This window comes from Esox lucius, chromosome 22 (assembly GCF_011004845.1).
Source record: "Esox lucius isolate fEsoLuc1 chromosome 22, fEsoLuc1.pri, whole genome shotgun sequence".
NCBI lineage: Eukaryota > Metazoa > Chordata > Actinopteri > Esociformes > Esocidae > Esox > Esox lucius.
In genome coordinates this window covers 7,534,895-7,553,341 of record NC_047590.1, presented here as the reverse complement: position 1 = coordinate 7,553,341, position 18,447 = coordinate 7,534,895, and the positions used below count along the sequence as shown (strand labels likewise).

Here is an 18,447-nt window from a genome sequence, read left to right as displayed (position 1 = left end):
GCATGTCCCCATAGAGAGCAAGAAAGAAGAGATGGAGAGAGGAAGAGCGAGACAAGGGGCAGAGAGAGGAGGGAGGGCTTGCTTTACAGTCCAGAGCACATCCTATTAGATAACACTGGCACTCACATTTCCATTTCAAGGACGTTTGTTCATTAGAATAAACAGGAGCATTCCTTATTAAATCTGCTAGTCCCGTTTGTCCTTGTCCATTGTGCTGCTAACTACTAAACTATTCAAGCAAGGCACTCACTCAGATATCATACTCTCTGTCTACATGTGTAATTTGATTTGGAGTTACATCAAAGGTTTCTAGTAAATTGTGTAACATTATTGGATGAGATATAAACAATATGTATTATCCTACAATGAGCATGTTGTCAAGTACAATAAATCTGCCACAGTGATTTCCTTTGTAAACCCTTATGTTGTGTCACATTATCCCATAATGTTATCCTTCCTTCTCCCACTTCAATCCTAGCGTGTTCATAGCAGATGTTGCATTCTTTCAAGAGCAATTTTTCATAATCAAAGGAATGAGTCCCGCTCTCTCTGTAACCAACATAACATAGGAACATGAAGTATAGAAATGTCCTCTCAGGGCATAGTGGTAGTCTCAGCCAATCCTAATCCCGCAGCTTTGTGTAGTTTCAGATCATTCGGACTAATTTAAGCATACATTTCACACAGGCCATTTGAAAAACATCCCATAGCTGCTTTGAAGTTGACGGAAGGCTGGGTTTTAATACATTCTTCAAAACCACAAAAATTGTATGTTTTGGGGCAAACAACCTCCCTTAAGGAAGCACTGTTGAATCTTAAGCACACCAAAGTCTCAGAATATGTCACTAATTGGATTCGCAACTTTGCATATTAATTGTGCTATAACAAACATCCCACTTTCAATTCGTCACACTCCATGCCAAAGACCACAGTGTCTTCTGCTTTTTTGGAGGGATACCGTTTCCTGGTCTAGAAATATGTTGAAGCTTAAATTTAGAGTTGTATTCAAGAAAGCATTAGATACAGGCATATTATTATTGGACAGTGCATTGTCAAATTGCATATTATAATTTTTTTGGTACACAGGAAACCACTGCAGCAGTGCATAGGAAACCACTGTAGTAGTACACAGGAAACCACTGCAAGAGTGCATAGGAAACCACTGCAGTAGTACACAGTAAACCACAGATTTAGCACACAGGAAACCAGTGATGTAGCACACAGGAAACCACTGCAGTAGTAAACAGGAAACTACTGTAGTAGTACACAGGAAACCACTGCAGTAGTACACATGAAACCACTGCAGTAGTATACAGGAAAACTCTCCAATAGTACACAGGAAACCACTGCAGCGGTGCATAGGAAACCACTGTAGTAGTACACAGGAAACCACTGCAAGAGTGCATAGGAAACCACTGCAGTAGTACACAGTAAACCACAGATTTAGCACACAGGAAACCATTGATGTAGCACACAGGAAACCACTGCAGTAGTAAACAGGAAACCACTGTAGTAGTACACAGGAAACCACTGCAGTAGTACACATGAAACCACTGCAGTAGTACACAGGAAAACTCTCCAATAGTACACAGGAAACCACTGCAGAAGTAGACAGAAAACAGGGACACATTTTCTCATGAGCACCTCTCTGAAATTATACATTAACTGCAGAAAGCATCCTTTAACACATTACTAGTATTTGGGCTATAAAAGCTTCACATACCTTAGTGGTATATTTCCTCATTCACAAGATCTTTTGCAATGACAATAAAAGTTCAGATCAGGTAATGACCATTGAAAACATACCAACTGAAGTAAGTTGCTTGGCGCCAAGTATTATAAATACATATGTGAAAACACATTTTCAGTAGATATACAGTATATGTTGCCCTCAACCTTTTTTTTGTTCCGTGCTTCCTTCTTTCTCTCCATCTCTCCCTCTGTATACCTCCTTTCTCTCTTTATAGGCAAGGTTGTAAATGTGTTTGGTGCACTAGAGGGACCAGTCAACAGTCATAAACCTTGAACCAGGATGAAGCTGGATAGAGGTGCTTATGTTCTCCATGAGGGCATTTGTTCCTTTAACTAAATGGACTTGAAGTACAAGATCATTCGACTGTTTCCGCAAGTGTTTTACACCGTAAGCTGACATTGGTAAATCATACCTTCGCTTACAGTATCATATGGATGACTTTCTTCAATGGGCGAACCGACATTTCCCTCACAGGATGAAATGAAATTCAAAGGTAAACGACCTTCACTGCGTTAAAAAAAAGAGCCAAAACAGAGATCCTGCTGGGTGGGTTGAACTGGAATCACCAGTGACCCAAACATCAAGGCTACAGAACACTTAGACAGTGTGTGTTCTGTTTGCGTGCGTTTCTATTTCCACACATCCCAGAGAGGCCCGTGTTTCCGTAGCTAACCTATTGAAGTGACACTAAAACTAACTGCCATGTCAGTGGAAACTCAACGAGACGACGTGGTTGGGTCTTTAGCCACAGACCTTAAGAACCGTTTAAAATCTACACAGACAGGACACTATTTTGACACGGAATCAATGTTTACTTTAAAGTAATCTCTATACAGGGTATGTCAGTTTAGAAAAGTGTGAATGGGCAAAAAAAATAAACATACAAAGGTTCACAAAGACAGCCTAGTAAAGGAACACATAGGGCTACATTTCATCCACTGCAAGGATCAATAATAAATTATAGACTAACTGTATATACAGCATTTACAGAACATGACAGTCAAAACCACATCTTCGGCCAATCAAAACAGAAAACAATACAGCGATTTAACAGTGACAAGTCATTGTCTATTGGTTGACGTGTGAGGGGTGTAATACCGATGTCATGCGACTAAACATGCAAAAGCCAGGGTCTCTTATCATATCGATCTCTTCATTTCCACATGCACAATTCCAAAGAGTTAAGTGACCTGTTATCCCGGTTATTTGATGGCACAATGTCTCTATTTGGTAGTATACATCCTAAAAAGTAGGGTTTAGAAAATTCCACAATGGACACAAATTAACCCTATTGAGGTCTAAAAAAAAAAAGTGGGTTTATTTTGACCTGCCCCTCTAGAAACTGAATAGGAGCTCTGACGTGACACAGACATTAGGAGGGATATGAGCGGTGCCAGGTGTCTTTCATGAGGGGAACCCTTCTGCGATCTGATTGGTGACTGTTCTCCAGTGTTCTAAGTCCAGGTGGTCAGGTGCAGTTAGCTGCTCTCTCCATGCCTCTCTATAATCGGTTGGTGCGAATGATGCTTCCTCAGTCTGGGTCCTGGACGGCATCAGTGAGAACAGGGCAAAGATCAGGTCAGAGTGCAACATTTTATATTACATTACATCATTACATCCCATCACCGGTCAAACTGAAAATGTGTCGTCAGGACAACCCCGATCGGTTTTCTCATTTTAAAATCCCTTTCAGAGACCGGAAAGGTACAAGGTAATCCAATGAATGATTGTCTTACGACGCAGATGGACTGGCGAGGCATTTGGCGTGGTGAAGGTCTTGGTGACGGCAGGACCCTCTCCTCCTGGTCCAATCCCCTGGACATCTAGTCGGTAGAGGGTGGCTGGCCCCAGACCCGACACAACCAGGACATTACGCTCCTGAAAGGAGACCGAAGAGGTTCATTAAGGGGCTCATTTATTAATCATAAGAGGAAGCGGGCAGGGGGGGGCCTGTATAGATGTTTTGGCAACCTTACTCCACTGACAGACTTTGCCTTAAAGCTGCTCAATTTGAACGTCAAAAATGAATGGCAATCTGTGAAAATGACACATTCGTAAAAATTTGTTCAGAACGGTCAGATCTGTTGCGTTACTTTGGGGAAATGAATTGTACTCTGGTTTCCAGAATTGGTTTCCAGTACAGCTGAACAGCTGTGTTGACTTACAGGTGGCAGTATCTGAGACTGTGAGATGAGGCTGTTGGGAAGTTTACTATGGCGACCGGCAGAGGTCACTTCTGCCCATGTGACCTGGAAGCCTTGGAGCTGCTGGGCTGGGCGTGGCGTGGACACGTCCCACGTGAACACAGCTGTGACGTTTCCCTTGTGGACCGCAAAGGAGGCGCTCAGGTTCTCCACTCTGGCCAGCACCTTCGGGGGAGGCGGAGGAGTGCCTAGACAACAGCACATGGAAGATGTCGTTGATCCAGGCCATTTGGAGATCAGTGCTTCTGCACAGTCTGACTTTAACGGAATTGATATCCAACACACAGGTCAGCGGCATCTCACCTTCTTGACCGGGACATGTGATGTGTTTGGGACTCTTGGCTCTGATGGTGGCACAGGAGGGGGTGAAGAAGAAGGTGGTTTCTGCCGGGAACCGCCCCCTGGTGCCCAGTGGCTGGAGGTTCACCCTGTACTTACAGGAGAACAGCAGACCGGGGAGGCTGGCAAAGCCCTCCTAAAAGGGGGTTAGAGACGGCGGACACATGAGCCGCTGACCCCCGAAACAGGGATGCAAACACGATTGACTGGCCACGGGGTCGCATGAGACGGGTAACCTGAGTGATGATCTTGTCCACTCCTTTGGTCTGATTGTGTCCACAGTACTCTGGAACCCACTGGACCCGGTACCGAATCACAGCAGGATCTGAGAGAGAGGGTTCAATGATAAGTACATTGCAGAGTGGTCTCCTGAAATCGGTTAAAAAGCAAACACTTTTAGTGACTGTTCCTGAATCAGCACTGTGTTCGGAGGGTAATAACAATATTTGTCTGCCTGTGTTCCTGCGTTAACAGGGTTTACGTCTTTGCACTTTATCAGCCCGAGAACAAAACAGCTGTTTGACGTAATTGCCCAAGAGCAGCCTGTACGATAATCTTTCTGTTTACCTAGCCACCCACACACACACACACACACACACACACACAGGTGCTCGTCGTCTCACTGTCTGATGCACTGCTGCTTGTTGTCTATGTGTGTGTGTGTGTGTGTGTGTGTACATGCACGCTTCAACATGTGACTGCCGGCATACCGGTGCTTCTCTGCCAGTACACCCGGACCTGCAGTTGGCGGTCCTGGTAGAACGGCGTGCCCACGTCCAGGAGGTCAGGGATGGGGCCCTCGGGGGAGGGGACTGGGTGGGTACCAGTCACACGATCCTCACCTGATGGTGGTGGAAATCAGAACTTAGCAAATGTTGAATCACAGAGGCGCCACGTGTCCAACTTGTAACACTGACCCAGAATGAAGGGTCGATACTGAATCTGCGTTGTCAAGTTTCTCTAAATCTTCCCGCGGGATTTTACGGGAGAACAAACCAGAAACCTGGATGGTTTGCAGATTTTTTAATTCCTCTAGTTAGAAAATAAATGTCTTGTGTAATGAGAGTGGGGGGTTTGAACGGCGCTGACATACGCGGCTGTGTGGAAAACATCAGGGCGGCCTTGGGACTCTTCAGCGGCGCCTGTCCCCAGTACGATACGGCCTGTATCTCCAGGGTGTAGCTCTGGTTTGCCCGCAGACCGTCGAGGTCCACATAGCTCTGCCCCTGGATATATACGCGGGACAGAGGGGTTCAGGGGTCACAAAGGCTGCTGTGTCCCGACTTCTGCGTGCACATGAGCACGTTTTAATCCAGGTGAAACGACACACCGGAAACATGAAATATAAATTGTCTGATAAGATACTGATTGGGACCATTAAAAAGCTTCGGCTTGCAAGCAATGTGCCGGAGGCCACGATAATGCAATTGTAATGTTTTGTTTTGTGAGCACAGGAAAGGAGACAGGAAAGGAGACAGGGGACGGGAGAGGGGGACGGGGGAATTGACAGGGGAGGGGACAGGACAGGGTGGGGGGCAGGGGAGGGGACAGGGTGTGGGGCAGGGGGGAGACGTACCCCATTGACCATCTTCCTGCTCTTGGTCTTAGGTCGCACTGTGGCCCCTGAGCTGCCCGTGACCCTGAACCAGGACACCTTGTAGTGATGCACAGGAACATCCAGGTCCGATGGGATGGACCAGCCCAGCCGCACTGACACCGCTCCGCCCGCAGGGTCAAAGGTCATGTTGGAAACCCTCAGGTCAGACGGCGCAGGTGGGCAGGAGGGGTCTGGGGGACACATCACCAATCAACGACAGGGTCATTCAGGCGGACAAACACACAGCCCCGGAAATACACAACACAAAACCCCGGAAATACACAGCATACAGCCTCCCACAACACACAGCCCCGGAAATACACAACATACAGCCTCCCACAACACACAGCCCTGGAAATACACAACATACAGCCTCCCACAACACACAGCCCCGGAAATACACAACATACAGCCTCCCACAACACACAGCCCCGGAAATACACAACATACAGCCTCCCACAACACACAGCCCCGGAAATACACAACATACAGCCTCCCACAACACACAGCCCCGGAAATACACAACATACAGCCTCCCACAACACACAGCCCCGGAAATACACAACATACAGCCTCCCACAACACACAGCCCCGGAAATACACAACATACAGCCTCCCACAACACACAGCCCCGGAAATACACAACACACAGCCCCGGAAATACACAACATACAGCCTCCCACAACACACAGCCCCGGAAATACACAACATACAGCCTCCCACAACACACAGCCCCGGAAATACACAACATACGGCCTCCCACAACACACAGCCCCGGAAATACACAACACACAGCCCCGGAAATACACAACACACAGCCTCCCACAACACACAGCCCTGGAAATACACAACATACGGCCTCCCACAACACACAGCCCCGGAAATACACAACACACAGCCCCGGAAATACACAACACACAGCCTCCCACAACACACAGCCCTGGAAAAACATTCAGCTTCCGTGACCAATCCACTGAAGCAGAAGGGTGGCAGGCTAAACCACTGATTAACACGATGCACCAGAACAATGAACACACAGCCACACCACAGCGCTAGCCAACGCCAATGCGATTAGCAGGCATTCAGTTTAACCACAGTCAGTCCAGTCAACGTGACCTGGCCTCACTCACTCTCCCACACACACACACTCTGGTCTGACCTCTCCTGGTGTGAATGTGGCGACTGGGTGTGGTGAAACCCCGGGTCCCATGGACGTTCACCGCCGCGACCCTGAACTGGTACCACCGACCGGCGCGGACATCAGCCAGCTGTGCTCTCACCTCCGTGGTCTGGGCCGGGGGGGTGGAGAGAGCGCGAAAAGAGGGGGATTAAGACGAAGCGAGAGCCCGACTGAGACTGAGATCGAGACATCGTGCCATTGGACCTCGTGACCTCAGTATAAATCAACATTTATGTGATGTCGTACCAGCGGCGTACGGTCTCATAGACAACGGCTATCAGCCAATTAGCATTCAGGACTCATACAACAGGTTTATAACTCGGGTATGGCATTGCTTCACTTTTACTTTGCTAATTGTCTAGTAAACAGTTTAGAAACGGTGTGTGTGATATATTGCCAGTAGTGCTGTGTCGAGGCACTCGGCCGTCCAATGCCATACACCACGCCACCTCGTGTCTCACTGCTTAACCCCTGAATGTGTTGCAGGGACGTGACTGAGGGGGCAGTTCAAAATGGGGAGTTATTTTTTTGTGTGGCTATTCTTCTATAGGGTATTTAAAACTTAAACGGGGCGGCGCTAAAAATACAACTGAGAAGATACAACTAAGCCCCCTCTTGGTGCCGGGCCTGGTTGTAGGTATACACAGCATCTTCGGAAGGATGACGGACCTGTGCGACCACGTCCCACTGTGTGGCGGCATCCTCGCTGGGTTGGATCCCATAGTTCCACCTCCTCTGGAGAACGTAGACGACCGGCTCGGCCGACACGTTGAATCGGGAGGACCAATGCACCGCCATCTTCCCAGAACTCAGCTCCTCAAAACCCATCTCCTTTCTGGGCTTCATAGGGGCTCCTGGGAGGTTCAATGTGATCAGTATCAGTAGATTTTTGAATCTGCGTGTTTAACCTCTACTTTTTTTCGTTGACTGGCCTGTGAACTGGTTGCATACAACACATCGGTTGTAATTAACCAAAAGAACATACTACAAATGTAGGACCTTCAATGATCCTGCTGCAAGAGGAAATGGGATTAATATGCAGATTATAATTCACTGACATCACTGTTGGAGGGATAATTTACAGGTGGGCGGGGGACTTCAGAGGCTGTTTTAAACCTCAGATACACCGGTTATACATTTACTGAAACCAGGCGATCAAATAAAGATCATGTTGTGGCCTCCGTGCTTCACTAAATCCTTACTGGTCGCCTCTAACGAGGTGGCTGCTGTACCTTTGTATTGGTTCTTGGGCAGCTGGCAGGTGTGACCACAACCGTTCGGGCAGCACTTCTTCTGGGCGGGGCACTCTGCGTCCTCCTCGCACCCTTCTACGCACGCCGCTGCAAAGCCACTGGCTCTCTCCGGGGCGGGGCAGTCACCCTGCTTGGTGGCCTCTAACGAGCACAGGAAGTCGCAACTAGTCAGGCACTCCCAGTGCTTCCTGGGGAATGAGCGCTGAGTTGGAGGATTGGGAAGGTAAGAGAGACGGAATGACAAAGAAGTTAGAAGGCACAGGCGTGCTAAAATAACACGTCCGAAAGTGTGTGGAACGACAAACTGTAGGACTAACATCAGTTTCTGAATGCGTTTAACAGAGTGGGGAAACTGAAGAAGCATTGAGGGAGAAGATGTACTTTTGCCTAGAAGAATCTCTGGGAGGTACTCTGCTAATCCAGTCCCTCCCCAGGAAGCCTCTTGTCAGTGCGTTCCTCCTCCCTAACTTAAGGTAATGTGAGGCCGCCATACCTCACAGAGCTCGCGGCACCGGTGTCGCTTCATGTCCCAGGGGGCCTTGCAGGGTTCCAGGCACTGTGAAGGTGAGAGAAAGAGAGATGGAGGTGGTCTGGTCACAGCTTCATGAAGAGACTGCTGAAGCAGCTGATCACGGTAGGGGTTTTCACTTGCACATCCTACATAAGAGGTCAAGGATGAGCAGTACACTTGAGGCAGTACACTACTGGCCTCAAGTGATATAATGTAACAACAGAAAGCACTAGCACAAATGCCCATCTGTCTCATTCAGATCCAAGGCCCTGTTGATGTTCCCCCCCGCAGCTCCGTCGAGAAGAAAAGAACCACTAAAGAACCGGACGGAGCACAACTATTTTGGGCCAGAATAACGGAACAAAATAGCATGAGGCAGTGCGTTGTGTGTTTGTCTATACAATGGGCTTCCCGTGGCGGATTGCAGACCTGCACGGCTGTCCTCTTCCCCTCAGAGACACTCTTCCTGCACCAGTAACCCAGGCTGTCTGCCCAGGGGGAATGTTCACTGTTCCAATTTCATGCCGTAATGAAGCTCAGTGGTTGGTAGCCATGGAGGGAGTGTCCCGGGGAACTAACCCTCACTATGTACTGGGCTGGTGGCTAGGGGAGTGGATCTAAAACATATTAAATATCCATTACAATACCCATTTGATATGATGCCACTGTATCCAGATAAAACTATAAACCGAGTGGATTATTTTTTGGTTACTTTCAAAAGCATTTGCAAAAATTGCTAACAAAATAATTTGTTGTGGAGTGTTTTCGAGAAGTGGATTAAGCGTAGGGGTTGTCCCGAGGCTGTGTTTTGACCGCAATGAAAGTGGGAAACACGTTAATTTAAGTGTGTGTGTGTACGTCTGTGCGTGTGTGTACGGGGGTGCGTGTGTGTGAGGGTTTGAATGGTTTGTGGGGTGTTGGTAGTTGTCGGAAACTGTAAACACATTGTGTTTGTGCGTGTGTGTAAAAGTGTCTGTGTGTGTAAGTGTGTGTGTGAGAGAGAGTAGTGGAATAGGGTGGGGGCTGTTGCTAGATGTCGGAAAATATGAATAATGTGAAGGAAGGAGGCCCGCGTTTAAATGCATTTGAGATTCTCACTTTATGGTGGGGGAAATGGAGAGACCCTGCCGAGTTTGCCCCGGGCCCAGGTGCAGTTTGCATGAATGGAACATCCTGCAACTGATAAAAACTAGTGGGAGAACTCTGCTTCACGTGGTAGTGTACTGTACATATCGGACTTATGACGGCACCAGCCAGACATGCAAACGGTCACTCTGAGTTTCATACCCCACAATATCAGTGCCAGAGCCCAATACTACTCTTGACTCCAACTGCTCTCCGATAACGTTCTGGGATCATGCTGTGCCACAAATGTCCCTGTTCTGTCATCTCAGATCTTCCAAAAAGATGCCGCACCTCTAATCCAAACTGACGCTCCCGACTCTCCTCTCCTTGTTCTTCTTATTGAGGCACGTCTTGGCTTCGTTTTCCGCCCCATTTCCGACTCAAACCAAGCATTCCTTTCTGCCTCCGACTGATCGCAAATAAACCAGAGTCCTAGAACTCCGCTGGATGGACTGTCTAGGAAGGTACAGGACACCAAATGGTTTGCTACCACTAATGGCAAAAGACAAAGGTGGATTTTATCCTCGGATACAGAGATCTGTGTGTTTTTTCAGTCAAGGAGCCCTTGTGCTTCCTGTGCATGCCTCTGTACTGAAATGGAGGATGCAGTCTATCGAACAGCTTTTAATTAATGGTGCAAACTTCCACACATAATCATTCTTTTATACACTTTGGTCGGCTGGGGCTTCCAGATGTGTGTGCGAATTTCATATTTGCATATTTGTACGTATTTTGTAATTGCTCTAAAAACAGGACTCCCATATACAAAAAAGACCAATGTGTCAGATTGATTTCTCTGAGTAACATCTCATTTCTGCTCATTTTTCCTTCCCTCCCAACGTTCCCTCCTCATCACGGCCAATTAGCTGCAAACTCTTCCGGACCCCGAGGTACCTGTGGTCATGCCGCAGGCGGGATTCCTACGCCTGATTGTGACGATGCGGCAGCACCGTGAGGCAGCGACTCAGACTGACGCGTCGCCAGCGGGCCCAGAGCAGGAAAAAACGCAGCTGCTTTTGCGACTATATCAGGGGAAACACCAAGAGTCGCAGCAGAGCTGCACAAAGCCAATCAAGTGTTTGAACGGAGGGGCTCTCCTCTGTGTGACGGACAGCAGAGAACAGACTCAGTGACCTCTGCTGACCCCTGCGTGACCCGTCGCTGGTCTTTTTGGTTTGTGCGGCTTAAGCCCGCCTCCCAAATAGCACCCTATTCCCAATGTAGGGCACTACTTAAAATGCTCAAAATAGGGGGAAAAGGTGTCATTTGTGGACGCGCACTACCGTTGCCCACCACAGTGTTTGATAACGTGCCCAGTCCACCCCCCACCCCCCCCCCACCCCCCTCGGTGGGGACAGAGACCTGCCTTTGTCTCGGTCTTCCTGTTTCTACAAATTGAAACTCAAGAGTCCGTCTCAGGGGGACGACACTGTGGAGCTCTCCAGCTCTCAGCAGTGGGCTACAAAGACTGTTCATTATTTCGTGTCATCTATATGGGGTAGTGGGCAGCGGTTCTCAAACCTCTCCTGGGGACCGGCTAGACCTTCCCTGGGCGAGATTGCGTCCCGGAGCCGGCACACTTGAATTAACTTGTCAACTAATTATCAAGCCCTCGTTTGAGTCAGGTGAGCTAGTTCACGGCTACGACCGAATGGCTAAACGCTCCCCGGGGCCTGGTTTGCGGAAGCATTTGATCTCGTATGCCGGCATAAAGCCCTGGTCCAAAGCAGTACTCTAAATGGGGAGCAGGGCGGCTAAAACCCTAAAACCTCAGCGCCACAGCATCCTAATTGCTAGACTAGTGAGTGTTACTAAGTATACTAATGGCTACCCAAGTGGTGTCTAAACGCCCGCATGAAGGAGACTTGGCTTTTCGTAGAGTGATAATAATAATGACTCCAACTAGGCATTCATTTCTGCAGAGCTGCGGGGTAAGGGCCAATAGCGCGCCATTCCAATTACGACCATCCGCGGATCTCCTAAATGAGCCACTGAAGCAATCCTGTCATCCCCCGCTAGGCTTTCAAATGAAGATGTGACTGGACTTTATTCTGGCAGACCATGGTGGTAATTGTTTTTTGGTGGCCCTAATTGAGTGTTTGCCTCGGGTCTGATAGTGACAGTCACATTAACAGTAATTCATCATTACCAGGAGGTTACATAAAGGCAACATGACACTCGATCCACAACAGGAAAGTATAGGACCACCTCACCTTTGTGACCCGACAGGTTGTACATGGAGTTTAACTATAGCCGGAATCACTGCTGGAAGCCTACAACTAAATGGTCCACTTGCTTGGTGAATGGTAACATGTGACGGCAAATGTCCCTAATGGCCGCATCTGATCAAATACTGGAATACACAAGAGGGTGTGACTTCCAGGTTTTCAGGTTGAAAGTTGAGCTTATACAGTAACCAGTGACATTTTCACAAGCGCCTGTAATCTGACTCAAATTCTAGGGAAGTCTATCCAATTTAATGTTGAGTTCCAGTGGTATACCAGCACATGAAAGCACCAATTCCCCCAGATTTTTGTGTAAAGCGAGGCCCCTTAGTGAGAATAAATGTATTCTTCATCTCCACTTCAAAGCCTCTAATTCGACAATTTACTGAAGTACAATTCACATTTTACAGCAAAGAGGATTCTAATTGGCTGTGTTCTTTCCTAATCATAATAAAATAGCATTACCACTTTAAGACAACGTGGAGCTCTGACACTTTCCTCTCAGTAGCCCACAAATTCATTTACATTTTTAAATTTTAGTCATTTAGCAGAGCGACTTACAGGAGAAATTAGGTAGTTTGGGATTTTGTCAATGAGGTCTTTTACTTCCCCAGCATGAGAAGGAAATGTGGATACAATATTTAAGTCTGCATACAGTTAGAATGCATTTGCTATTTAAAGTCTCCAATTGCTAAATAGTGTTAGGCTGTTTCTCTAGACTATTAGTGTGCACTGCTTTTTTCCTTGTCTAATGAAGCCTTTAATGTCATTCAAACTGTACATAAGTATCCACATATTCATCTGACTCAGGGGGTGTAGATAAAGGGCAATTCCAAACCCCTCAACTGTTCCTTTAAAGTTTAAGTGAAAACTCTGGTTGGGAGTTGTGGAGAAATCGGCTGCGAAGTTGGCAAAATGTTCCAACAAACCACCAAAGAAAAAGGTCAGCGCCAGGCTATGTCTCTGTTTCTAAGGTGACCGACCCTGGGCTGTGTCTGTCACAGAGAGACGTGGGATCCTGCGCTGCTCACCAATACGCTAACAGGAAGTCGAACACGCAGCCAAGGGATTACACTCCAGCAAAGTCATGACTAACGTGGAACTGTGGTTTTACAATACCAGGCCCGGGTTTTCATAATGTTGTCCATCTGGAATAGGCTATAAGATGAATTATAAAGAAATGGAATGAGTAGAACTGGAATCCCTAGTCAATGTAATGAAGCCTCTGGAACAATCTCACAGACAAAACGTCAGCTTCACACCTATCCACAGCGAGGGTACTCTATAAACAGGATTTTAGGACACATGAATGCCCTCATTAACAGAAAAGAGTGGACCTCTTCACTCAAAGGATTTGTGATGACTTCCAAAAAACATACCTGGTGAAAATGAAGAGCCAAGCATCCATCTAAAACACCTGTCAGTATATATGTATGCCGTAATCATAGATTTTTTTTAGGCTGTTAGTATGGCCCTCAGAGGTGCAGCTAGCTTCAGTATTAGCTGCCACGGTGATGTATGGCAGGCCTATTGCATGATGGTACATACCGAACTGGTAAGGAACAACTGTGACTACAACACTCCGGAAATGATTTACGGCGCTATTTCTTCAGCTGCCTACTCCACCCCCCCCCCCCCCCCCCCCCGAGAGCATTTCCTATCAGCAAGTAGATCATTCAATCTGATGTGATTTCTGTCATGTTAGGTAATAGGTATGCATGTAAACATCTGGCACGTTACCTTGGCACACTGTTTATGGCTCTGACACCAGCCCAGGGATCCGTTGTTCTGTGGGGGGGAGGGGGGGACGACAGAATTTCAGTTGTCATCAGGAACCACGTGATAAAGGTCACAATTATCAATCGCTGTCCTAATTGCCCGCAAACAGAAGCTTCATATTCCAACAATTCCTCAATGCTTGTCGCCCCAATCATGTCGACAGCGCCGCTCTCGGGGCAGCAAAAGTAACAGCGACCTTGAGAGAGAAGTGATCTTGGTTGACTAAGGAGGCCCGTTACACTCAGCCATACCCCCCCCCCCCCGCCCCCCCGTCGAGAGCAGGTCCCAGAGTCTGGGAGGGGGGAGGATGTCAAGAAAAAAAGCCCCTTGTGCCCAGGGCCCGCCAGGCTGAATGCAGATTGCAATCTGACCTCTTTCTCATTAACAGGTCAATTAATAATGTCAGCCCCAAAATGGAGCCCAGTCTCCTCTGTGATGCATGTCTGACTACAGGGCTTTAGTTTTAAGTACTGCACTATTGAGGAAATAGGGCGCCATTTGGGACCCACGGCGAGTCATGGACATGTTATGAAGGCTACTGTGGCAGCCAGGGGAGATAGACGCTGAGGCATATAATGGCATTTCTGTTATGTCACTTTCCCAAAATGACCCCCTGGCACAAGTACGAACTAGTCTCACAAATGAGAAAACTGTGTCTGAAATGTTGCAGCTGATAAGAAAGACTGGAAATTGAGGGTACGGCTATGTGCTGAAAAGCTCCTCATTACCATAGTGCACTTCTTTTGAGGTCCTGCTAGCTCAAAGTAGTAAACTAGAAAGAGGATAGGGATTCATTGTGGATCAGACTGAACCACCTCAAAGCATAATGGTCCCAACCAACCACTCAAATTCAGACAGATGGGGACATTGAGATGATTTTAATTCACTGGGACCGATTGTCATTTTTAAGTCTGCATTAATATGGAAAGTTTGACAGATTCAAAGATCTGTACCAAGATGTAATTCCATGGCTCCTTTCAACACACTGCCAGCAGAGAACGATCAAACAACGTGCGTGATTTTAGTCACGTTCATCTGTCCCTTACTGTACGGGTGAAATGGTGAAAGCTCATAGTTGAGGGGAGCCACACCAGTCTTGAGGGGAGCCACACCAGTCTTGAGGGGAGCCACACCAGTCTTGAGGGGAGCCACACCAGTCTTGAGGGGAGCCACACCAGTCTTGAGGGGAGCCACACCAGTCTTGAGGGGAGCCACACCAGTCTTGAGGGGAGCTACACCAGTCTTGAGGGGAGCTACACCAGTCTTGAGGGGAGCTACACCAGTCTTGAGGGGAGCTACACCAGTCTTGAGGGGAGCTACACCAGTCTTGAGGGGAGCTACACCAGTCTTGAGGGGAGCTACACCAGTCTGGCAATGAGAGTGAAACATTATATAGACAGACAAGACATAGTGTCCTATCCACTTCTACCATCATACCCAGTGTAGATTCCATCCGTGACATGAACTCCATCACACAGCGGATAGATGAGCTGCCCGGGCAGTCTAACATTGACCCTGATACATCATCCATGGGAAGTAGTCATTATACAGGTTAAAGGTCATTTCCTGACCCCCGTAACCCATTTGAGGGGTCGTGAGGGCAGCTGTGTCTCACCATCCCCATAGTCCCTGTGGATCACTCCACTCAGGGGAAAAGGGGTCTACTTTTTGGGGAAATATAATAGTGGGTAGTCTTGCATGGACACCCCACGGAGTCCTAAGGCTAAACATTGGGTAACTGGGCATGTTCTAGTTATCTCCATTTATGTCATCCAAGACCAGGGAAGACAAGGGAAAGTAATTGGTTGAGTGACCTGGATGTGTCTGTCACAGTGGCATAAGCTTGAGACTGGATGGGTATGGATTAAATCAGGACAACGAGCCTCTCCTTCATCAACCGACAACACCATTACACTCCTGAACGTGGAGTCGCATCAAAACGAGGCATGATAACGACAACCTTGTAATGAGAGTACAGTTTAGGCTATTCGGCCGTCTCCAGCTCATCAGAAAATGTTGCAGAATGGTATATTTCCCGCTTCTTGTGTTGCCGCACGTCCCAAATCAAAGCAATTACCGTGCAGCAATATTAAAAAAATTACTTCAAGCATGTTTTTCATCAACAATGGGAAGATGCACATCCTGGTTCAATAATTATTTAAACAGTGCAAAAATAAGGTGCAATACAATAATCAGTGTTAATATTTCACTTTTTATTTAACGGTGACAGCAGCATGCTCGCGTGCTTGTTTTTCCTCACCTCTACCTGGGAGTGTTTGGAGAGCGTCTCTACGCTTTGCAGGCTGAGGCACCTAGCCGCGCATCTTCCTCGGTGGAGAGCGTTCATCGACGCGGTCTCATCTGTCTTTTTCGTCTTCCCATTGGCACTCAAGAACACACTCCAGAAAACACTAAACAAACAAAAACTCTTCCATACACCACGAGTTCTGGATAACAACATTGCTTAGGCCTCTTGCGTATTTTTCCCTTCGTAGTGACGGGACGGTCTTAGGACGGTTTGTGGAAGCAGGCAGCCCGGGAAACTGATGAAACTTCTATCTTCTAGGGAGGAGCCTGCATCTGAGCTCAGGCTGTCATTGGGAGAAATCTACGACGAAGTGAAATTATCTCAGGTATGTGTGTGATAAGTTTGGACTGATGCCACGTTGTTTAATTGCTAAAATTGTGGAAGTTATTATAGAGGAAAAAATCCAACATCACAATCAAATTGGCTGTTCTGGTGGTACGCTATGGGATAATGTTCCTCATTACAAAACAACGTCTAGTGTTATATTTATACATTTTATTTATATTTTATGCATTCGATTTTCCAAATGAAGAATGCCGTTTAATAATAGGTATTAAATAACAGAATAAATTCACAGAACCACCATGAAACTCACTACACCTGTTCATGGTATGGCCCAAGAAATGTTCTGCATCCGCAGAAATACAATAAACTACAACTAACTTTTGACTCCTTGGAATGTCGTCTTGAACTGCACTGAAAAATAATTTTATAAATATATTATTTGGTTTACATCCCAAGTGTGTTTTGTCATGAATTCACTCATTGTTTCCTCAAGATAATGGAAACATATCTGGCCGGATGTCAAGCAGCTTCCCGGGAACCCCACCATGTTCACTGGTAGCTAGCAAAAAACATTTTATTATCAAAACTATAAAACTAACCACTACCATATATCATAAGGTATCTTGCCACCGTATTTTCGCCTACGGAAAGGAGAAAACGTGACGTGTAGGAAATGTTGAAGAAATCCTCCCGTAGTTGGCCTTTTTCACTCATGCTCGTGGTAAAATATTCTCTGCTTGATATGGGTGCTTCCTATGGTGATAATAACTGGTCCATGCCAAACCTGTCAGCTTTTATAGAGTGGCGCTGTGCTGGGTGTGTGGAATCACAGCAGCTGGGCTGTCTACTAACAACAGTGTTGTAATGATTCTAGCTGCAGGTGAGCAGGGTTTCTGACACTGGCTGTAATTCAGCGTCAGGTTCAACCATAGAGATGGATAGAGGGCTCAACCTGTCACCGGGTAGTGCATAAACATCGCTACATATGACCTTCGCCAGCTTAGTAGTAATCTTTCCATTAGTAGCTTGAGTACACTGTATTGCGCATGTTAAAATATGTCTGCTGTGATTCAAACCAGAAGTGCATGTTTGTAGGGAAGTACACTATATGGCCCAAAGTATGTGGACATCCCTACTAATTACTGAGTTCAGGTGTTTCAGCCACACCCATTGCTCACAGGTGCATACAATGTATCACGGCCATGAAATCTTCATAGACAGACATTGTCAGTGCAACGGGTCGTCCTGAAGAGCTCAGTGAGTTTAAACGTGGCACTGTCATAGGATGCCACCTTTAACACAAGTCAGTTGGTGACATTTCTGACCTGCTATGTCTGCCCTTGTCAACTGTAAGTGCTATAATTGTGAAGTGGAAGTGTCTAGGAGCCAAACAGCCTAGCCACAAAGTGGTAGACCACGCAAACTCACAGAGTGGGGCTGCAGAGTGCTAAAGCACGCAGCATGTAAATATCACCTATCTTTTGCATCACTCACCTGAGAGTTCCAAACTGCCTTTGGACACGAAATCCGCACAAGATCTGTGCATCCAGAGCTTCATGGAATGGGTTTCCATGGCTGAGCAAATGTACGCAAGACTCACATCAACATATACAATGTGAAGTATCGGCTGGAGTGGTGTAAAGCAAGCTGCCACTGGACTCTGGGGGCAGTGGAAACGTGTCCTCTGGAGTGATGAATCACTATCTTCACTATCTGGCAGTCTGATGGACGGATCTGGGTGTGGCGGAAGCCTGGAGAACGCTGCCTACCGGAATACATAGAGCTTACTGTAAAGTTTGGTGGAGGATGGATAATGGTCTGGGGCTGTCATGTCACTTTATTTTTAAAGCACATTTAAAAACAACGAATGCTGAACAAAGTGCTGTAC

At 47.0% G+C, this 18,447-nt stretch overlaps 1 protein-coding gene across 4 annotated transcripts; it reads right to left on the bottom strand.

Annotated features, from left to right (window-relative positions):
* Positions 1–987: 987 nt before the first annotated feature.
* Positions 988–17,322, bottom strand: anos1a (anosmin 1a). 4 transcript variants are annotated; one of them, XM_029116489.2, is made up of 15 exons: positions 17,165–17,322; positions 16,227–16,574; positions 13,928–13,975; positions 8,820–8,882; positions 8,306–8,528; positions 7,743–7,927; positions 7,053–7,182; positions 5,873–6,084; positions 5,390–5,522; positions 5,007–5,138; positions 4,533–4,621; positions 4,261–4,432; positions 3,919–4,145; positions 3,490–3,631; positions 988–3,296 (listed from the first exon to the last, which is right to left on the bottom strand). In XM_029116489.2, exons 2-15 carry the CDS (start codon positions 16,425–16,427, stop codon positions 3,232–3,234), a joined length of 2,022 nt encoding a protein of 673 aa, XP_028972322.1. In that variant the 5' UTR covers positions 16,428–16,574; positions 17,165–17,322; the 3' UTR covers positions 988–3,231. The 4 variants fall into 4 exon arrangements, with proteins under 4 accessions (XP_028972322.1, XP_028972323.1, XP_034145397.1 ...); XM_029116490.2 differs by lacking the exon at positions 17,165–17,322 and having other exon boundaries at positions 16,233–16,684; XM_034289506.1 differs by lacking the exon at positions 17,165–17,322 and having other exon boundaries at positions 16,227–16,680.
* Between the last annotated feature and the right edge of the window lie 1,125 nt (positions 17,323–18,447).